This window comes from Poecilia reticulata, chromosome 1, assembly GCF_904066995.2.
Source record: "Poecilia reticulata chromosome 1, P_reticulata-male-v2, whole genome shotgun sequence".
Taxonomy (NCBI): domain Eukaryota; kingdom Metazoa; phylum Chordata; class Actinopteri; order Cyprinodontiformes; family Poeciliidae; genus Poecilia; species Poecilia reticulata.
Window position 1 is genome coordinate 21466581 of NC_088830.1, and position 22353 is coordinate 21488933.

The window sequence follows — 22353 nt, forward strand, 5'->3', positions numbered from 1 at the left end:
ACGAGCATGAAAACAATGTGTGCAGCATTAAATCTCACCTGCAGCACAACATCAGCTGAAGGGTGTGACTGCCAGAATGAGTTGTAAATGGAGGGTTTATGGAAAAAGGAGCTCTCAAACTAGACGAGAAAATCACAACAAAAAGCATTAGACAATAGTCTCAGTTGCAAAATAACAATGATCAGATTAATTGAGGACAGACCTTGTCTCTGGCCCACTGGATGGTGTGCTCTATAACCGAAGGGAAAGACTTGAGGGTGCAGAACGGGATCTCCTCCTCAGGGGGGTCCCTCTGAGGAAAAGCAGATGGTTCAGAACATAAAACACACACACACACACACACACACACACACACACACACACACACACACACACACACACACACACACACACACACACACACACACACACACACACACACACACACACACACACACACACACACACACACACACAAAATGACCAGGAAATAATACTCACATGGCTATTGTATGACTCTGTTAAGCTTGGAACAATGATCTCAGTGTGTCCTTTAGTTCCCATGGTGCCTGAGTCCAAGAGAGGTCTCTGATTGGACACACAGCGACTGGAAATGCAGCATGGAAAAAAAAAAATTACATTTAAAACTGAATAATTTCAACTTTAAAGCTTTCATTTAAACAGTTTTTCAAGGGCTAACATCAATGAGGTGTTAAAGTTCAGATGAAAAGAAATCCAACTTGGTTCAATACCAAGTTGGATTTCTACCAAGTTCAGACAGAGGCTTCATTCAAGAGACACTGGCTGGTGAAAGGAATCAGCCTGTTTTAGGTTTGACATATAAATATCCTGTAAATATCAAATATGACTTAAAAGTCATTACATAATATCCCCCACCCCTCTTAAAGGGAGCCAAGATTAGTTGAACATGTTTGCCTAAATATGTTGTAATTTTCCTCCTAACTAAAAAATTGACATTTGTGATACGCCAAAACTTTTAGTTATTTAAAAAATGTATATCTTTCGTTATATTTTTCACCCATGAAGGTCGCCATTTTTTCACCTCCTGGGTTAATGACACGTTTTGGTCCATTCAGTACTGAAATCTACAGAGTAAACTCAGGTAGGCTGTCTTTTCCTGAGTTGTTGTTTATTACTGGCCTAATTTTAAATAATGACATGCTGTGTCACTATTGGCTGTAATTACCAAAAAAAAACAAAACATTTGAATCTGGATCTCTTCCCACATGAAAAAAACAGAAGAGTGCAGTGGAAGAGAGCTGGAGATGAACACAACTTTTGATGGACCTACATCTGTGCCCTCAACATTTCTCTCCAGAAGACTGTCATTCGTACGAGCAAAACTGACAAAGGTTGCAACAGGTGGTCGTTACTTTAAGCAGCTAAAAAAAAATGCCATACTTCAGACAGACAGGGCAGGAAGCTATTTTAAATGCCAACGGAGATCTGCAGCAGTTGTTCTGGCGGCACTACTGCCGCCTTGGACAAAGACTGGACCGGACATAGAGCTATAAGAAGTATTTATCGTATCACGCAGTCCAACCAGAGGTATGCGTCATTCATTGTTTCATTTACGAAGCTGAAGGCAGCAGCAGCAGACACCAATTCCTATTACCAACTCTGTCATCTTCCTCGGTTTGTTTCTCCTCATCTTCATCACCTCTTGCCATTTCTACATGCCAATCGATTTCAACATGCTCCAGTTCAATTTGAAAAAGCTTAATAACGTTACTCACCGCTGTTTTGGTTGGACGGAGCTAGCGCAGTTGGACCATTAGACATAATTTACCCAGAATGCATTGCCGTGTGAACAACATGGCGACATTCACTTAACGATATTTTATTAAAATGTATAAAAACTAAACAGTTAGTTTAGATTATTATATCTAAAATAAATATTTCTCAAAGTTTATTGTTACAGCTAATCATGGATCCTTTTAAGGCACCAGAAAAAAAAAGTAACATGCCTTTTATTTATAGCTCTTAAATATCCGTCAAAATTAGCTAAAACCTTATAGCTAAAACCTTGAAACCGTCTTCAAAATGTCTTAGCCATGGACAAAAGTATGGTGGATATTAGCTGCTATATAAAAACCATTAAGATGACGAGCTTTTAAAATGAATTCTGGTTCACACCAACCTGTCCACGTATCTCCTCGCCTCCACGTTGTCCAGCGCTGTAACCACTATGTTCATGGAGGAGTAGAAGGAGTCGCTGTAGACGTTTTCAGAGGCTGGACACACCTTGTTTAGGTGAGCGTCCACCTGCAGCTCTGGGTTGATGTCAAGAGTGGCACCTGCTGCTGTGGTACTTTTTGGCTTCTGAGACAGCAAAGCGGGGCAAGGAGTTAAAATAATTTTGCTTCTGATATTAGTTCATGCAAAAACTACAACGCAACATCCGTTAACCTGTATGTGATGGGGTCTGAAGAGGAACTGCCTGTTCAGGTTAGACTTTTCTATGAGGTCTGGGTCTGTGACGCAAACCTTGGATATGACACAAAAAATAGATATTCAGCAAGCCTGTATTACATAAACAGATGAAGGCAATGCGTTCAAAAAGAAGAGGGGTGATGTGAAGACGCCCACCTCTCCAGAGCTTTTTGCCAATCCGACGCCAAGGAGAGCAAAGTTTTTCAGCATTTCACAGCCTATGGCACCACAGCCAACCTTAGAAAGAGAAACAATTAAGGTTTATTTAGCACAAACATCTTGGAATTAATGCACTAATACTGATAAACTCCAGTGCCTACCATAAAGACCCTGAGCTTGTGTAGTTCAAGACACAATGATTCACCAATGCAGGCTCGTAATCCATCATAGCGGTCACCTCGAGGGAAAAACTCCTCAACAGCAAGAGACTGAAGAGGCCTGACCAGCTCAATGGTGTCGAGGTAAAACTGAACAATTGGAGAGGAACAGGTTAAATAACAGAGAATTTGAGTACACCATCAGGGCGAGTTGTCAGTAAGATCCTTTCGACCTCTGAAATAATCTCCTACCCATTGCTGCAGTGGAGCAAATTTCCCTGTAATGGCCTTGAGAACTTCCTGACTTGCTATTCCTCCCACGGTTGCAGCTAACGGAGGTAGGGTTCCCCTGGCCGTCCGAGACAGACAGCGCACCACCTCAGCATTTACAGGAACCTACAACGAAGGAGGTAGAAACAAGAAGAAAGTTGGCTGATAATGAATCAGAATGTATTATTGTGAATCTAAAAAGAGAACTAAAAGCTCACTTTGTTCAAAAGTGTTGTATTCACTTCCTCAGTCAGGTTTAGTAAAACCTCAGCATCCTGTAAGCACCTGATGATGATGAAAGAATAACAATTTATTATCTCTCTGTGCATTTTTTACATTCATTTTTTTTTTAATCATAAACTTGAATTACAGAATGTAGAGCAGGAAATCACAGGGGAGGTAGAAAAAAGCCAGAGAAAGTTTGTTTACCCAATATTAGGAAGTCTACAGTGCTTGACCTGGAAGTTATCCAGAGCCAGCATGGCAGCGTGGATTTGTAGAGGAGCCTGACGGGTAGAAAACAAGATTGTGAATTAAAGCACAAACACCAGGCTTGACTTAGTTAGGCTAATTTTCCTGGTTTAGCTTGTTTTGCAGGTTGAGGATAGGATGTCCGGTGGATGGGTGGACATTGTTTCTGTCGACTGTCAGTGAGGTTTTTAAAAATGTGAACTAAGATTATTGGACAAGACCTGTTTAATAAGTGCATCAAGATGGATGAGGATGTATGGCATTTCTTTTTCCATGTAATCTAAAATGCAGTAGATCATCTGTAGCACATTGGCTACAGATCAGAGAAGGATAACCCTACTGTTCATATATGCATCACTTTTCTTTCAGCATTACTGACGCATGAAGTGATTCTCTTCTGGTTTACCCACATTTTAGCAACAAAGTTTATATTTTTCAAATTCTGATTTCTTTTGCTATACTTATCCAGATAAATCCAAGTCCATACTTTCCAACATTTTTGTAAGCCAACTGTGTAGAGACTCACTCATCAGCATATGAATCACAGTCATATTAATTTCCAGCTCATCCAGGTCTGCTGTTACTGTTTAACTTACCATAATTTAATTTAACACAGAAGTGCACACTGTCTTTAAATGGCATTAAATTCAGAGTCACACCTGAATTCACCAATATGAGATGTATGCTTCCCCGCTTTCTTTCCATTCTTACCTCTGGTTTACTGAAGTCTGGAATCAGAACCTGAGGATTACAAAGCTGTCGCTCTAATGTTTCCTGTAATACATAAAAGGCACAGGTTGTTTTTTAATTACTGTTCACCTTTTTTGTCCAAATTTAATATTTAGAGAATAAAATATTTACTCACAAAAGAATATGTTGTAGGGGTTTTCACCATTACAAAGAAACCTCCATGTGCATAGGGCTGAAGTTCTGATGTATCTCCTATTTCAAAGCTGTGAGGGGAAAGTACTGATACCACACACAGCCACAAAAATATGAAAAAAACCCAAAAGAAAACACAAAGCTTTGATTAGTTTACTGTTATACATCATCCAGTAGACACAGCTACAGCAATGCCAATACTCAAACTACAAGTGTGTTCAGTTTTTTTTGGTTGCCCATTTTAAATATTTTAACACCAAAACTGTTCCACTCAGGAAAGACGATACCTGTGACCTGGCGTACAGTCCCGTTGAGCGCTACCATCCCATGGACCTCTCTGAAGATCACATTGTGACCTGTCTGTAAGCCATGGGGGCGGTTGTCCATGCAGGTTACAATCCCAGGATTGTTCTGAGTTACAATGAGATTTTTTTTAAGTGGATAAAGTTCAGAATGAGCCAGACTTCCTCTTGTGTGAACACAATATAACAGCATGAACGCTACCTGAGTGATACTTTGGATAAAAATTTCTTTGGGCTCTTCTCCTGTGGGATCAGACACCTCGAACGTTTCACCAAAGTCACAAAAAATGCGTGCACAGATGCCGTAAGCGTCACAGCCGATGAACTGGTAAAAACAGAAGGCAACAGGGTTTAGTTAAAATGCAGCAGAATACATATAAAGCAAACAAATATTTTCTATAGAAGGGGTTAAAACTTACTCTGATGGGGGGCTGCTGTGAGTGGCAGAATGTATTTATTCTCTTCTGTAGGTTCAAACTGGCCTCTGTCAAAATCACACACTGCAGTAGACAGAGGACAGTAAGGAACTGAACGTAGGAAACTGTCTGCAGCAGACAGAGGACAACAATCTTGATTTAATTTAAATGAGTCAAGACTTGGAGTTTTTAAACTCAAGGACAAGGAAACTGACAGTACTAACTAATAATGAGTCAAAATGGATAATTGCCAGATACTTTGATTAAACCTTTATGGTAATACCCTGTACTGTCTGATTTGACTTAAATTTGACAGTTCCTTTCAAAACTATTCAAACAAACATTTTTGTTACATTGCTTACATTGCAAATAGAAAAGGTACAGCAATTTATTCGTTTTTCTTTCTTCCATAAGAAACTATGATGGATTTAACCAGAAAACATATAGCATTTCCCATAAAAAGTAAAGAAAAATATCAACCAATGGAGGTGGGCCGAGTGTTCCCAAACATGCATTTACAAATCAGTACCAAATACAATCACAGATCTTTCATCACAAGCGGGAGTTTTTAATAGCTATTTTCTGAGACTAGATTCCTGAAACATATTCAAATGTTTGTTTTTTTTAGACAAGATTCTTAAATATTAACTTACTTGATACTTTCTGAGAAAACTTAGATCAGTGTTGTCGTCCACAGGCAATGAGGACATGTCAACTTGGACATATGGGTTTAAATCAGCAACCCGAGGACACACTGCCTCCACCCTGAAACAGAAACATTAACTTCAGTTAACACGTGTAATATCTAAAGACAGAAAATTAGACTCCTGCCTCATATTATGATTGAGCAGATCTTGTTTCCAGTTACTTGGTCAATCAGCCATTAATGCTTCTGAATAAAGAAATCATGGCGACTACTCAAACAAATATTTTGGTTTGCTTTTCTTTATGGTTACAACCTTCTGTGTGTAGTCAAAGTCTTACTACCAAGTTCCAAACAGCAAAACAAAATCTTATTTATGTATTTAAAAGGCTCATAATGTTCTTATGAGCCTCATAATGTTCTTTGCTTAACATATTTTCTATATTTTTAATATTTCCTTGAAATACGTCAAACAATTCTCTTGAAATGCGGCACCAAGTCAAAACAGTAACTACAAAGATATTTTTAAATGCTGATGCTTTCTAGTCCAAATTAAACTTTCTGAATCAAAGCCAATAGGACATGATACAAACACTCTAGATGTTAACATTAGATATCTGGAGTATTCCTGCACTGAACCATTCTGAAAACTTATGAATCGCTATCATTTCTAATATGATTAGTGGTCAAATATCAGTGTTCTCTTCAAATTTTATTTAATCTGTTGATGTATAAACTTAAATCCAAAAATGATCAGCTTTAATGTATATTAAAGACAAAATATAATATTAAATTCAAGGTAATGATGAGTGGATATAAACTGGAACTGCACATCACTACCGTCCACATTACCTGCTTCTATGGCTCAGAACATCCTCATTGTGGATAAAGAAGTTGCATCCCAGATCCCATGTCTCACAATTCTTGGTGTCGTGAAGAGTAACAGACTGAACAAAACACACATGAGCACAAATCTGAGACTTAGAAAGGTTCAGATCCGACTTTGGTGCTCAATACAATTTTGTTGAGCACTAGACAGTACAATTTTAAGATACTACCCACCTTCACGCCAGCCAGGACTATGTTCTTTGCTGAGGAATCACAAAAGTAAAATCAAATGCAGTTAGTGATGGTTGTGGTCGTATTAAAATAGTATCAGAAAGGATTAACAAAAAAATAAAAAATAAAAAATGTTTGCCTGCCCACCTATCTCTACTCCCAGTGCTCCCATTCCACTGAGAAAGACTGAGGACTGGGCCATCTGGTGCATAGCACTGTCTCCAAGCACATACCGCTGCCGGCTGAACAGGAGGAGATCATGAAGAAGGAGAAAGTGTGAGAAAAAGTGAGGATTGCCGACTGCTGTGTGGTGAAGTGCGCTGTCATATCCTGACCCGACTGCCACGCCATGTTTATCTGTGCTTTCGGGTTAATTGATGAGGAAATCACCACACAGCACTTGCCTGTACAGTGAGTCGTCAATTTCCATCAGGTCTGCAGCCATGCTCAGAGGGGAAGGGGGTGGCGATTCGGTCGTTTCAAAAATCTCGACTCTTCCTAAACGGGAAGACACAACGTGACATTTGTGGCATTTTGCGATTCTGTTTTTAAACCAACGCCCAACTGCAGGTTAGCTACGTGGCTAGCTGGTTGTCAGTAGCCGCGGCTCTGAGCCTCGAGTCAGAACAGCGTGTTCGGCTCCAGGGCCCTTTTACCATGAAGCATTAAAACAAAGTAAAACGGTACTTTATTAAAATATACAGATAACTGCTGATTGAAACTCAACGTTAGCTTCTACATTAGCACTGAGTGTCACTCCCGGTGAGGTACCGGTGACCAGGACTTATCTTAAACTCGTTAAAAGTGGGAACAGAAATACCAGGCAACACAAAACTGTCCAAATTATCCGACTGTTTAAGGAAACAAAAACCTCCGTCAAATATGTTGCTAAAATTGTTATGATGATAAGAATTTTAAAGCATTTGCTTCTACCTGACAGTATGCGCGATGGGTAGCTTCGAATGAATTGCTGTGACTGGTTAAAAACTAGAAGCGTTTCCGGGTTATACTGATCACGTGACTCAAAATAGCCAATGATTTCCTAGTAGATTGTTTCTGACTGTTTTTGAAGGGGGTGAAAGTTTAGATTCTTTTGATGTTTCTCAAAATGATTAACACACGAATTTCATACAACATCATTGTTTTTTCTATAAACATGTTCATAATTCATGGTTTAAATAGAACTGTTATAAATACCACAAACATAAATATTGTATGCTGAAATGGAATTAATAAAATATTTCTTAAATCATTTCCTGTTTGCAGCAGTGCATCATGAACTTTAAGCTGTCTCTATGGTTGATCTGGGTTGGCTAAACTGCACATTAACAGGCCAGTCACCTTGTCTGTTTTAACACTGACATTCAGCTGATAGTGGCTGACAGACCAAAAAAAATCATGTTGTGCAGCTTGTATCACAGCAAAGTGAAATGATTATATTATTACCAAATAACTATATTTACCATAAAATTCAAATTAACTATGTCCTTAATAAAGTATTTAATCACAAAAAATGAATTATTTCAATTAATATTTATTTAAAATATTTTTAATTTACTTCACAAATATCCAAAATGTTGCCTTGGTCTTTCTCATAAAATCCCAATAAAATACACTAGTTTAATAGCAGCACATTACCCCAGATATGAAAGCTTTTGCTATGTATGCCATTTATGTTTATACTACTTACATCGCATGCAAGTAGTACATGAGATGTAAGTAGCATGTAAGTAGAACATGCTATGTTTGAGTTCAGAACCTAGCATGTTCCAAACTCAAATAAAAATGAACAGGCTGATGTTTATTTTTTGTAATGATACACCTTTGTTGCAAGTTTTATCGATATAATTTTGTAATGTGGCTTTCGTCCCCTCATCCTGATTGTTTCTATTTTCTTAATGCACAATAAAAATTTTTTTTCTTTTTATTTCAATAGGTTTGTTTCTATTTTCCAAACAAACTATAAGTCTTACAGACTGCTTTTGGGAGACGAGGGGGACACCACTGACCCAGTGTGAGCTGGACAGAACTGAATGTGTTTGGGTACTCTCCTGTGTCTCCTGTGTAAAGAAACAAAGGTCAACAGCCAAGTGAAACATTTACATCTGACTGACTTCAATTTGGTGGACTGTTTTAGGGAAAAATAACAAACAAACAAAACCCAAATATTTGTTTGAAAATGTGTAATTGTCAGATCTTTTTGTGTCCATTTTGATTTCCATTCCCATTGCAATACAAATAGATTTTAACCTTCACTGAAATCTGGACAAATATTGTGTTCTTTTGGTCTGGAAAAAAAAAATTACCCTTCACCTCAAAACCTCTGAGGCATCCTCCCTTTGATCACATTGGCCAAACACACATGGGAACCTCCCTCTAAACTGCAGCCAGAAATGAACGCCTCCCTGCAATAAGACTCTAAACTCCAAAAGAAACGCCTTGCCTAACAGAGATTTGCAAGTTACTGGCAATGTTGAGCAGCCGCATGGCACTACGTCGGCTACAGAGGATTGCCGTTGCTCCTTTGAGTTTTACCAGTGGTGCAACAACTAAAGTACTGAGGGACATGTCAACCCTTCCACGGGTTTATGTTACTAGGCAGATCCCACCTGAAGGCCTGAAGATCCTCCAGGATTCTGGACAGTAAGTTGGAAAGGAGTCCTATAACAGACTGGAGGACTTCTATTGGTTACCTTCAGATTAATACGATAAATATATGGTACCTGAAATAATATTTCCTCACAGCATTGCTGAATGTTTCAATGTATTTCATAACTAACATGCCTCAGTTACATCTTATTTATATCAAAATAGGAGATTGTCAGTAAAATCTCAGAGTGGTGTTTGATGCACCACTCTGAGAACCTCAGTAGCTGTCGAATAACTCCTCTGCTTTGCGTCCTCTTCACACAGGGTGCAGTTTGAGCTGTGGGACTCGGATGACGTCCCTGTGCCGAGGACAGAGCTGCTTCAGAAAGTGAAAGGTGTGGATGGTCTCCTCTGCGTGCTGACTGAAAAGATTGATGCAGAATTGTTGGATGCTGCAGGTATGCAAAAGCATTTAAATTCATCATACTTTTTCCCAAATGTCCATGTAACAAACTTGTCATTGATTGGCCTGTCATCAGAGATTGAGAACCATATTTTGGTTGGTTTGGAGCTGTGCTCTCCTCTTTCTATTTTGTGGTGATAAATTGAACAGTACTACATAAGTTGCTCAAATTGTTAGATATGGTTTTATAATGGCACTGCTTTAAAGTTCCCTACATCTTTATCTCTGATCTATGGCTGATTCAATGGATCATTTTGCAAGGCACTACAGAATCCATAAACAAAAGCATGGTGGTTCTGTATCAATGGTGTTTTTCCTATATAGGTTCAAACCTGAAGGTCATCAGTACTATGTCAGTGGGGTTTGATCATCTATCTTTGGAGGAGCTGAAGAAAAGGTGATCTGCTAGTTTCCTTAAGTAACACATTTAATTGTTAGATCCTTATATATATACAATTTGAGGGATTTATTTTACTGAAACATGCTCATGTAATTGTGTATATTTGTGTCTCTCAACAGAGGGATCCGTGTAGGTTACACCCCTGAGGTCCTGACAGATGCAGTTGCAGAGTTAACGGTAGCTCTGCTGCTCGCAACATCCAGGAGACTCATAGAGGCGACGCATGAGGCTAAAACGTAACCTCATGCACACAGCACACATCTTTTTAGAAAATATTCCCAAGTTCATTTAAGTCAAATTTAAACAACCATCTTCCACTGCAACTTGTGTCAGCGGCGGCTGGGGCACATGGAGAACTCTGTGGCTGTGTGGATACGAGCTGGCCAACAGCACTGTGGGAATTCTTGGACTTGGAAGAATAGGTAACACGATGAATTTACATAAGATCATCTCACAATCACCATACACATCATGTTGATGTTTTCTTCTGGTTGCTGTCCAGGTGTGGCTATTGCAGAGCGGCTGGCACCTTTCAAAGTGAAAAAGTTCATCTACACAGATGTGGCTCCAAGACCTGAGTTGGCCAAGGCCATCAATGCTGAATATGGTAATACGTGGATCACTGGCACCTATTGTCACTTTAGGGATTTTTTTCTTGGTAAGCCTTTGGACTGGAGTTTTGTAAAAAAAAAAAGTTTTGTAGTTTTGAGTTTTGTAAAAAAAAAAAAGAAAAGAGGAGACTAAGCATTATGAAGAGCAGTAAATTAAGTTCACAGTTCATATTTTCCCTGTACTTTGAATATGATTGAATTTAATTTGCTTTCTCCTTCTTATGGAGAAAGAGTGCTGTGAAGATAGAGGTCTGGTTCTGTGCAATGGATTTCAAATTGAATTCATTTGGAGCTGTACCTGGAGTGTTGCCGCATAAGCTAACGAGTGATGCCTGTGTAAAAGAAGCACTAGTTTCTGTTTAAATGCAAAAGTTGCAGCTTTTCATTTTCATTAGAATCATTTGTTTAGCCTTTTTTCGTTCTCCAACATCGCTCAACAAGCAATTCCTTGAGCGGAGGTAAAACTATGTCACCTTGGTGTAAATTGCACAAAAAAGTCCAAATGCAAACAACAAACAGACCAGCAGAAATCCAGACCCTGATAATTATGTTCAAGAAAATCAAAATGCAGAAAATACAGTGCAGTCCGACACAAAACATGTAAAATTCTCTCCTCATGCTTAGCGAGCTTAGACGCCAACTGTTCAATGAGTACACATGTATGAAAGCAATAGAAAACTTGTTCAAGGCAATACATTTTCATCTGGTGGTTGTGTGCCCACCCTTTGTAATCCCACCATATGTCCTATATTAAAAAACCCTCTGATGAAAACACTCCATTAGCAAGCATGCAGTGCTTTTTTTTGGGATGGACTGGAGACTGTAGGAGAATGTAGAGTTTTAGTTTGTCCAAGGCTAAGGTACTTTCCCATAAGTTTTCTCTGTCTAAATATAATAATAGATACATAGATGGGACTGCATTAATTTGTATTTACATCAGTCAATTGTATGATATACAGTATTATGATTTTCATGCTGTTTGTTCTTCCAGTCACACTGGATGAGCTGGCAAAGCAGTCAGACTTCCTGTCGATATGCTGTGCTCTGACACCAGAGACCAAAGAGATCTGCAACAAGAACCTTTTCTCAAAAATGAAAAACACCTCCATCTTCATCAACACCAGCAGGTACCCCAATGTTATTCACCAACACACACCGAGTGACCTCAGAACAAGCAGTACACAACAATCCATTAATATAGTGTATAGAAGGGTGTTCTAAAGCTTTTAATAATCAAATCAATTGTACATGCTGGTTTCTGTCAGTACATACTGCATTTTTGCTCCATTAGAGGAGGGGTTGTAAATCAAGAGGACTTGTATGAAGCTCTGTCCACCGGGCAGATAGCCGGAGCTGGATTAGACGTCACCGTCCCTGAGCCCCTGCCCACAAGCCACCCACTCTTTACTCTCAAAAACTGCGGTGAGTTTGTCAAAGCAGTCAGCTCTGATTACTCTCATTGCTCTCATTACTTACTGTCAATCTTATGTCTTAACTTTCTTCTGCAGTGATTCTTCCACACATTGCAAGTGCGTCCTACAGCACCCGTAACGCCATGTCTGCCCTGGCAGCAAACAACCTCCTGCTTGGCCTGCGGAGCCAGCCAATGATCAAAGAGCTGAAGCTGTGAGGACAGACTTGCTCCAGAGGATCTCAGTTTTGAAGAACTTCAACTTTTCCATTAAAACATTTCTGCTGTTTTAAACTCAGTTTGTTTTATTGGATTCTTTTCTTTTGTGTAAGAAATATTAAACTCAAATGTCATAAATCATGAAGCAACACAACCCAGAGTATGGCTTCCCATTCTACTACGCAATTGTCCAGATTAATGCACTGCATCTTTGTTTATCTACATAAGCTTGGATCGGCTCTCCTAAAGTGGGGATCGGGACCCCACTTAGAGTCATGAATCAATAAGTCCGGAGCCAAAGAGATCATGTAACAAAACGTCTTGTTTTGTTATATAAATTTAAAGTTTTGTGCAAAGCTAAAAAAATTATGCAGGTTTAAAACCTTGATATCAGAGGGTCTAAAAGCCAGAAAAGCAGTCAAATGTCCCTTTTCAAAATGTGAAATGAGTGTGGATTTATCTTTCAGTACCTACAAAATACAAATAATAGCTAAAATTAGACAAATACTAAGTTGTGAAGTGATTAAGAAATGTGATTAAACAAATAAATGTAAAAAATCTGTTTCAGAATTTCTTTGTTTTTCTTATGAATCCAAATGAGACTTTTCCAGGTTTGCTCAGAATTTCTGGTATTAGTTCATATCTGTTGAGTTTAATATAGAATATTAAATAAGAATTTCACAAAAAAAAAAAAAAAAGCCCAACAGAGCTCCATTGTTTTATTCAGTCTGTACAACAAATCCAACATATTTTACAACCTTATCACACACCAGAGACAACGATTTTACCATTTTATGGTGACAGCATTTGTGAGATAAATAAAAATAATTGTTTTCACTTTTAGGAAAGCAAACAATTACTCAGCTTTTATAGCTGGAGAGCGTAAGGCATTTTACTAAAGTCTAATTCACAAATTTGCAATATTAAAACTAGAGGAAGTACGGTAACTGCTTTATTTTGAAAGGTTATGAACCATTAATTCAACTGCTAGGGGGGGAAAAAAAACCGCTAGTAGGATCAATCACAAATGAAAGTAGTTTAGAGGGAGATCTTCACTTCATCACCTCTTCATTTCTCACAAAAACACAATTTTTTTTCCCCAAGAATGTGACTGAGTTACATCATACATTTAACCATCACTTGTCACTTTAAACGCACACACCAAACAGCAACGTCACCACTGGATTATATCTCAGGAACATTTAATCTGACAATTTGTGTTAAAGTCATTTTTTAAAACAAGGTTTTTCTTCTGCAACGAGGTGCCAATATGCCTCATGAAATTAAATAAAAATGTTTAACTGTACAAGCTGACAGTGTAGGACTTTATTAAAAGATGCCGACCAGCTTAAAGTCAATGAACAATATCACAACACATCCAGTGATTAAGAATATAGACAGACAGACATGTTTGTTTTTGCTTTTTTAATTCACTAAAACAGAACTGTACAATAAACAGTCTAATCCAATGACATCACTCTTATTTAAAACCAACAGAAGAAGCCAAACTGACATAAATCAATCTATGATAGTCAGATAGTTCTTCTCAGCAAGTTTGTTTATTTTAAATTGTTAATGACAGTGAATATAAAGTATTAGATCTGAGCACGTTGGACGTAAATGTTTAAATAAAAAAAATCTAATGAAGAAATATACTTGTTTCCAAAATACTAACTCACTAATTTAACTTTTGTGGATGAGTTGACAACCTGTATAATTGCCTGCCTGCTGGAAAATCCCCAAAACTCAAAACAACAACAACGTAAGGCTGAACGTTTGGTTATGACGCCGAGCAAAAACGTAGCGATGGAGCGGTTTCCTGTTAATGAGGTAGACTGAGGCTTTAAACAGTGGCAACATATCCACAAATCTTTTTTTTCCCCTCTGTCTTAGAGTTTCTATGATGCAAACTCAGGAAGAAAGAAAGTGTTGAAGTGAGCAGAGTTTTCTCTGGCTGCTGCCGAGTACTGCTGATCAGCTGGCTGAAAGAAGATGGCAACACTTTGTCCTGGCCTACACGGAAAACACAGTCAGCTGTTATTAAATAATCTAAATAATTCCAGTTATTACATAAAAACCTAAAAAAAAAAGAAAAGAATAAGAAAATAGAGAATGGGTGAAACCTACATCACTCTGCTTAAGGTGACACCCACCGCTTTACAGCTACGGCTGTACAGAAACGAGCTGGGTGGAGTTGAAACCTTGAAACTGTTTTTCTACTGAAAATATTTATACCATGAGAACCTCATACCGACCCCTAACTGCCTCACAATAGATTCGGACAAGTTGGATCAATAAATTATACATATCTTAGCATTCCAGAAAACATGTCAGTTATACAGAACAAAGATTCGATTGATTTGTCTAAGCGCTTTGATTACATTTCAAGAAGAAAAAAGAGAGGAGTGTTTTTTAAAAAAGACTTCTAGTACAGTAACAGATATTATGTGAATGATTTGAGCCAACTCTGAGGTGGAAGCAAACAAACTGATAATGAGTTGAGTGAGAAATGTACTTCTTCTTCAAAGTATCCATTAAAAGATGCAATAAACTCCAATCCAACAAAAAAAGACATTTAAATCAGTAAATACAGCATTACATCACAGCATCATGTAGTGATGTTTTTTGTTTTTTTTTTGGGATATCAGCTCAACTTTTGTACATTAGTCATAAACAACAATATAAATAAACTGGAATTTTTTTTACACTAAAAGAATCTATTTACAGTGGGGTTTCCAGAGAAACTCATAAAAATGGCACCACTAATACTTTATATTAGTTAGTACTTGTTTGTAACTTTACTCTAATGTAAAACTGTCCAACACAAACTGCTGAGACTTGACAGAGAGAAATGTAAAGTTTTCAGTTTCTCAAACAAATCAATGATTGGCACTGAAATCCTAGTAAAAGCAAAACAATATTTAAATATAAAAGAAAAGTTGAGTATTAACTCAGTTTTGGAAATGGATATGACTACATAATCTATTAGCGATTATCAAGAGATAATCAAGTAGAAATGCTTCAACAGCCACTGTTCTTGTAAGTGAACCACTAAAATCCACTCATATTAGCTGTTGACTGTACAGTTTTCTTCTGTTGTTGAAACTTTCAACAAGTAAATTTAGCTCTTCATATATTCCACCTTCATGTTCACATAAATATCTGGCACACAGAGCACATGTACTTTCTCCAAAGCCTACAGCGCCTTCAAAAAGTATTCATACCCCTTGAAGATTCCAACATTTAAACCTTAGAGCCACAAACTTCAACGTACTTATTGAGATTTATGTGACAAATTAACACCAAGTGGTGAAAAACTTTGAAGTATGAAGTGCATTTTTATTCAGTACACTTTATTTTGATACTCCTAAATAAATGCAGTGCAGCCAATTTGCCTTCTGAATTTATCTAATTATTAAATAGAGTTCAATGCAGCTGATCTGTGAAGGCTTCAGAGGTTTTGTTAGAGAACATTAGTGAAGAAATAAAATCATGACCAAATATAGAAGACCGGTCAGGGAGAAATCTACGGAGACGTTTAAAGCAGTTTGGTCATAAAACAATAGCCAGAGCTTTGGACATCTTAGAGCTGTGTTCAATCCATCATCTGCAAATGGAAACAAAGGGAACTGGAGGTCGATGCTGATTCTATACGAGCTGCATCACTCAACAGTTCAGACCGGTCAAGCTTTTGACTGTACAACAATTACTTCTGCACTTCATAAATATCACGATTTATGACAAAACAGTGACAAAACAAAAGCCTGAACAATGTTTAACATGTATTAATGCACGCAACAAAGACTTTCATTAGTAAAACGGGTTAAAAAGTTATTTAACTTCTGTTTCACAAATATGACTTCTTTGTTTCTAACCACACAAATCCCAATAAATAAGGATAGTGGTTGTAGATTTACAAGATGTAAAAGGTTCAGGAGGTATAAAGTCTTTGCAAGCCGCTGTATGGAAGGCTACAGACTGCTGTGTGTTCGACAAGACTCAGTGAGTATGGACTTAGAGTCTGGGAAGAGTTGATCAGAGGTGAAGGCTGTAATTCAAAGTCCTCCTTAAAATCTCGGAAACATCAGAGCGGACCAAAATATTTCTTAAACCAAATAGTTTTAAGGCGTTTTAAGTTCTGATATCTAAGCCTACGAAAAAAGACATTTTTATCATACTCTCCTGATATTTATACAGGAGAGTATGCGCAGTAATGTGCCATGAATCAAAACTATTTATATATATATATTTTAAGAATAAAGCCTTAAAAACAAGTTGAGAGCTACAAGAGCAGAAACAATATGTATGATAACAACATCATCCTTATGTTTGGTAAGAGATCAGGAGTGATTTATTAGAAAAAAAGCAAATGATATGATCCAACAACCCTGACAAAAAAAATAAGTGAGACTATAAGAGTTAAAACTGAGCCCGTCGCTAATTGCAATGCCTTATTTCCCTCCCCTGAAGTTGTTCTAGAGCAGCGCGCTGGACATGTTACTGTTCTGCCAGCGCAGACATGTGGTCTTGGAATGCTTGTACAGGTGCGAGGATTGGCTGAAACGTTTCCCACACTTCAGACACGCGTAGGGCTTCTCTCCCGTGTGGACTCGGATGTGTTTCTTGCAGTCAGTCAGGGTGAGAAAAGTTTTGCAGCAGATCTTGCAAGCATATTTCCGAGCCCCTTCCACCACCAGGACGTTGTGCTCTGACAGCGCCTTCTTGCATTTCGACAGGACGTCGGCCGACGCCCTTGTGAGCTGTGGTGGGAGGGAGGTGGGCCGTCCGCTGTTCATCTCATACCCGCCACTTTCGTTAAGGAGCAGAGGACCGGTCAGGCTGGAGGAGGAGGAAGAGGCATCCTGAAGAATCCCTGCTACAGCTTCTTCTCCGCCCATCCCTGGAGTCATTTTTGGAGCGATGCGCCTGTAGCTTGGATAACCCAGACTGTTTGCAGTTGCTCCTCCTGCTCCGGATGAAGGGCGGCCCAGTGAGTGAAAGCCCAGACTGGACCGCTGGAAGTCCAAGGCGAAGGGATCTACACCTCCTCGTCCCCCGCCGGCTCCCCCTCCACTAGCTCTACTGTTTCCTAAACTGTCATGCAGTGGTCGGAGGAAGAGAGAGTCCGGCTGCAGGTTATCCCCGAAACTGTTTCTGCTCTCAGCGCCGTGTGATCCAGACTGCAGAGCAGAGGACGAGGCAGAGCCCGAAGGCGTGGCCGTTTCCTGTCTCAGAAGGAAGTGATGTGCGCCTCCAGTCGTCGTGTTGGGAAGGCCATCTTCTCCAACCACCAACCCCGACCTGCCACTCCTGAAATCCTTCGGACCAAGGAAGCTGGGGATGCTAAAACCGGGTTTGCTTTTCAGACCAGTACTACAGCCATAGCCTGCAGAGACGCCGGCTCCTCCGGGCATGCTGCTCTTGAGCAGCAGCTGCGAGCTGGACTGCAGGAGAGGCTCGGAGCTGGGCTGGGGGTCAGACGTAAAGCTGCGGTCGCTGCTCTCTGGGCTCAGCTCCACCTTCTCCTCTTCCTCCCGACACCCGGCCGGGTCGCTGCCTTCTGCCTGTGATGTCACGTCGCTGTTTTCGTCCGCTGGCTCCGGCGAACTTAGCGGCTCACGCTTGACGACCACCTGAAAAATGAAAAAAAATATGTGGAATGAAGCTACGTTGTCGGGCAAAAGCGTATAAGTACTTTTTCAGGTTTAACCTGACTGTATGACTTACAGCTTGAAAATGTACATTATACATACAACCTTAATTATATACATTCCCCCATGGAGGGACGGATTTACAAGGATGTGGGCCCCTGGGATGGAGCCAGTTTTGATACCTTATCCACTACATAGTAATTACAGCAGATTAATACGTAGTCCTATACATCACCGGGTATGATCTGATCCCTTGCCAATAGCTTCACGTTGTTCACAATGAAATTTACAACTTTATAGTATTCAAATATTTCAATGTTGTTTATATTGATAAAAATCCCAAAATATTCATCTGATATTGGCCTATGAGTTTTATATGAAGTACAAGGTTTCCAAAATGTGCGTTTAACAAAAAGAAAAAACTTTGTGGGCACCTGGGCTGCTGCCCCTGATATGGACATCAGGAGCCCACATCAGATGTGGCCCACATATAACGGTGGGTCTCCAGACACAGACTGTGCTTAAAAGCACAGTTTATAGATTTTGTACTCTGCTTTAACCAAGAAGAGCTATTCTTATGTGTTTGGGATTAATGTCCTGTCAGAACACCAAGTTACGTCAATAAGCCTAAATTAAATGGAATTCATGCTGATGACTAGAGTATCTAAACACAATGAAACAAGAATAATCACACAGAACACACCATGACTTATTGTTTGATATCAACTCTTTACCTTCTGCTCCTCCTCTTCAGCCTCTTCATCCCCTGTTCCTGATTTTATCTTCACCCCAACTCTTTCATCATCCTGATGGTCATGATCACTGATGTCCTCCTCCTTGCTCACCCTTCCCTGCATCCTCTCTTCCTCACAGTGCCCGCTGTCTGACTGACTCGGCATCTGGGGGTCATCCTGAGGCGTTGACACTATCCCTGTGATCGCACCGTCTAACTTGGATTCATCCCCCATCTTGTGGGAGTCAGGTGACAGAAGCACTCCGTCCTCTCTCTCCGCGTTAACCCCACTCTCTACTAACAGACCCCGGTTGGGGGCCGAGGGCCGCTGCCTCTGTCTGGGTCTTTCCTCTGAAAGCCCCATCCCAAGAGGAGGTTTGCGTTTGTGGAAGCGCCGCATGGGGAAGGAGGCTCTCTGATCGACCCCTCTGCTGCCCACGCCGTCATCCTCCATGCCTCCCAGAGCAGAGCTCACCAGGCTGAGTCCAAGCTGCTGCAGCAAGAAGGAGCGCTGCAGCTTGGACGTCGCAGCTGACGCTGTGAGGTTAGCGTTAGCTCCCAAATCCCCCACCTGCTGCTGCTGCCTGTGTCTCTGCTGCTCCTGTTGAGGGTGGTGATGGGAGGGCCTGTCTGACGAGGGGGACAGGGGCAGCGTCCGTGTGGTCAGGTAGTGTTTGCAGGCCTTCACCACATTGTTCAGGTGCAGGTGCGAAGCAGCAAGAAGAATATCCATGACATTGCTCTCCCCCAGCATCAGTGTTGACGTGTACATCATGTCCACCAGAGCAGCGAAAGCTTCTGCTGTCACCACCTGCAATCAAACGCGGTTTCATTACGACGCAATAATAATCGGCGACGCTGTCATGGATTAAGTCCAAACCTCGCTGTCCAGCTGGATCATGTTCATGCTGGCGTCTCCCTCCGCAACAGTGAACAGTGCTCTGAAGTGGGTGCTGCAGGCCGCCAGCACCGAGCGGTGAGCCTTGAAGTGTCGACTGCCCACCACAATGACACAATCGCACAGCTGGCCATGGATGCGCTGATAGTTGAGCTGCTGGAAGATCTGCTCAAAGTGGCCGGGAAAATCCATTGCCCTACAGATATGAAGGCAAACGAGCAGAAGTTGATATCAAGTCAAACGGGGAATATCACAAAACATGTGGATGAAGGTGCACTTGTCATGAATTTGCTAAATTGAATTTAGTTTACTGACGTACAGAGCTGGTAGAATACACAAATGTGTATATGTGTTGAAGCCCTAATTGTAACATAAGTACCAAAAAAACGACCCAGGAGGGTTGAATACCAATACAAAAACATATTTCACATATTTTATTTGTTTTTATTTGCCATTGTACTTCCAATTAACAATCTTGCACTGCCTTGAGTGGGTCTGTCTTAAAATACCTTTCTAAGCACTACAAATCTGGAGTTTGAGACATTAACGACTAATGGATGTGCTCTTCTGTATCAACCTTAAACATTTAAAACTTTAATTTAACGAGCAACAATATACATGTATGGATTAATCTGTAAAATAATACAGTAATCAGCTACAGAGCAATAATCAACTGCAAGTGCATTAACACTTAATTATAGAGATGTAAATACATATTTCAGTAAGGATTTGCATGCATGAAAGCCAGCATGGTGTCGAAAAATCTGACATTAATGACTAATAGATATGCTCTTCTGTATAAACCTTAAACATTCAAGACTTTCATTTAACGAGCGACAATATACATGTATGTTTTAATGGGTAAAATAATATAATAATCAGAAAATTAGACCAAAGCTGATGTAGTTTACTAGCCGACTGATAACACCGATAACAGATGAGCTACGAGGCAGTTAGCAAGTGCATTACCACTTAATTAACTTAATTAAAGCGATGCAAACGAACATTCTTGATTTGAAAAGACAAAAAGGGGATTCTGAGAAATACATTACCGGTATTTGTCTTTAAAAACGAGGTTTCAATGGGAAGAAAATAGTCCGGTTCAGGAATTGGAGATGCTAAATTTAGCTAGCAGCAGACCAGTCAAGTGCCTGCTAGCCACAAAAGCATTCTGTTCACCGGGAAGACCCGTTGCTCTGTGCCGAGACCTTTCCCAAACAAAATGTCCCCTCAATTTTATCTATCGCCAGCTAACATTTTCACTGCTGCGTGCAACAACACGCTTCCCTTGCGGTGGTCCACTTCCTACCAGATTCTTACTCTGCATCCGGCTGGTTTGGCTGAGCGGTGTCACGTTGACCGTTGGCTTCAAACTGAGGGAGACATATTGTTTCACTCGCCGGAGGCCATGGTCTTCATCATAATAGCCATTCGCTCTGTTGGCGGAAGGATGCGTGTACAATGAGTTCTAACAATTTACTCGTTACTCAGACGGTTTTACCAGCCAGACTCACAAGATGGCGCTGTGCTTCACTTCCGAGCCTCCGACCTCGCCAAGGCGCAGTGCTGCACCTTCACAGTTTTACCACAAAGTGTCGCTGATGTCAAACCAACACAAAAAGGTTCTGTTCTGAACCTGTTGGTTATAATCTTCATTTAAATGTTGGACTAATAATGATACGCTAACACAATAAATTCAAACTATAACAAATTAAGTTTGAATTTATTTAGAATTTTCTATTTTTTCAATAGAATCAGAAGTCGTTCTTTTTTTTTTAATTTGAACATATGCTCAAATTTAAAATGAGGTACTTAAAATAAACTCTTAAAACACCTCACAAAGAAGATTTCAGTATAAATATAAATTAATTCAATAAAATAAATAAAGAAAATGTATTATTTACTGCCAGTTCCTGGACTGTCGTGAGCTTCTCATTATTAAATATTCATCTTCATTCATCTACACCCTGGGCTCCATCTGCATCTTCCTGACCACCAACACCAAATTATGACAATTACCCAACATTTTAAGAAGTTATAAGTCATTTCCTTATTCAAACACATATAAACCTGAAACATGTTGAGTCTGTAGTCTCTTTTATCCTTTCCAATATTAAATTTAAAGTGTAGAATTAAGTTAATGTTAACTTAGTCTGAGTTAACATAAACTCACCAGAGAACAATGGTTTTCTCTAAATTTGTTGATCACAGTGCTGAAAACTGTGAAGCCAGCGACAGCCCTCCTCTCAAGGCCTAAGAGAGATATGAGGCTGGATAATGTCCAGGTCGGTAGCTTACTCTGATCGCTGACCCCTCCAAATATACAGCCAAAGGATCATGGCACCAAGTCAGTCAGTCAGTCAGTCAGTCAGTCAGTCAGTCAGTCTGTCTGTCTGTCTGTCTGTCTGTCTGTCTATCTATCTATCTATCATTGTTTTTTCAAGGTTAAATATATATTAACATAAAATAATATATTTAAGGTAAAATATATTATTAACCTCCATCCATTTTCTTTACACCCTTGTCCCTTGGTGGGGTTGGTTGCTGGTGCCTATCTCCAGCTCACATTCCGGGCGAGAGGCGGG

At 39.7% G+C, this 22353-nt stretch overlaps 3 protein-coding genes across 6 annotated transcripts in view; 1 reads left to right on the top strand and 2 right to left on the bottom strand.

The window, feature by feature from the left end:
- Positions 1 to 7859, bottom strand: part of uba6 (ubiquitin like modifier activating enzyme 6) — an 11958-nt gene extending 4099 nt beyond the window's left edge. Inside the window, exons 1-21 of the mRNA XM_008412351.2 lie at positions 7727 to 7859; positions 7198 to 7291; positions 6941 to 7035; positions 6797 to 6825; positions 6587 to 6681; positions 5745 to 5856; positions 5095 to 5175; positions 4878 to 5000; positions 4661 to 4784; positions 4357 to 4460; positions 4203 to 4265; positions 3450 to 3526; positions 3239 to 3305; positions 3003 to 3146; positions 2754 to 2900; positions 2590 to 2670; positions 2410 to 2487; positions 2141 to 2322; positions 481 to 586; positions 203 to 292; positions 39 to 119 (exon numbers count right to left, since the gene is read on the bottom strand). Coding sequence (XP_008410573.1) covers positions 39 to 119; positions 203 to 292; positions 481 to 586; positions 2141 to 2322; positions 2410 to 2487; positions 2590 to 2670; positions 2754 to 2900; positions 3003 to 3146; positions 3239 to 3305; positions 3450 to 3526; positions 4203 to 4265; positions 4357 to 4460; positions 4661 to 4784; positions 4878 to 5000; positions 5095 to 5175; positions 5745 to 5856; positions 6587 to 6681; positions 6797 to 6825; positions 6941 to 7035; positions 7198 to 7238 — 1920 coding nt within the window. The 5' untranslated portion in view covers positions 7239 to 7291; positions 7727 to 7859. The remainder of the gene's footprint in view (positions 1 to 38; positions 120 to 202; positions 293 to 480; positions 587 to 2140; positions 2323 to 2409; positions 2488 to 2589; positions 2671 to 2753; positions 2901 to 3002; positions 3147 to 3238; positions 3306 to 3449; positions 3527 to 4202; positions 4266 to 4356; positions 4461 to 4660; positions 4785 to 4877; positions 5001 to 5094; positions 5176 to 5744; positions 5857 to 6586; positions 6682 to 6796; positions 6826 to 6940; positions 7036 to 7197; positions 7292 to 7726) is intronic.
- Positions 7860 to 9188: 1329 nt separating this feature from the next.
- grhprb (glyoxylate reductase/hydroxypyruvate reductase b) lies at positions 9189 to 13048 on the top strand. The gene is made up of 9 exons (XM_008412281.3): positions 9189 to 9436; positions 9707 to 9840; positions 10170 to 10242; positions 10365 to 10481; positions 10579 to 10667; positions 10748 to 10852; positions 11848 to 11983; positions 12148 to 12278; positions 12365 to 13048. Exons 1-9 carry the CDS (start codon positions 9264 to 9266, stop codon positions 12484 to 12486), a joined length of 1080 nt encoding a protein of 359 aa, XP_008410503.1. The 5' UTR covers positions 9189 to 9263; the 3' UTR covers positions 12487 to 13048.
- A 142-nt stretch (positions 13049 to 13190) lies between these two features.
- On the bottom strand, positions 13191 to 21456 carry zbtb5 (zinc finger and BTB domain containing 5). 4 transcript variants are annotated; one of them, XM_008412269.3, is made up of 5 exons: positions 21283 to 21456; positions 21089 to 21204; positions 19751 to 19964; positions 18872 to 19681; positions 13191 to 18119 (listed from the first exon to the last, which is right to left on the bottom strand). In XM_008412269.3, the coding sequence occupies exons 3-5, from the start codon at positions 19958 to 19960 to the stop codon at positions 16962 to 16964; spliced, it is 2178 nt and encodes a 725-aa protein (XP_008410491.1). In that variant the 5' UTR covers positions 19961 to 19964; positions 21089 to 21204; positions 21283 to 21456; the 3' UTR covers positions 13191 to 16961. The 4 variants fall into 4 exon arrangements, with proteins under 4 accessions (XP_008410491.1, XP_008410476.1, XP_081464984.1 ...); XM_008412254.3 differs by having other exon boundaries at positions 21078 to 21204; XM_081608858.1 differs by having other exon boundaries at positions 20821 to 21204.
- Positions 21457 to 22353: the final 897 nt, after the last annotated feature.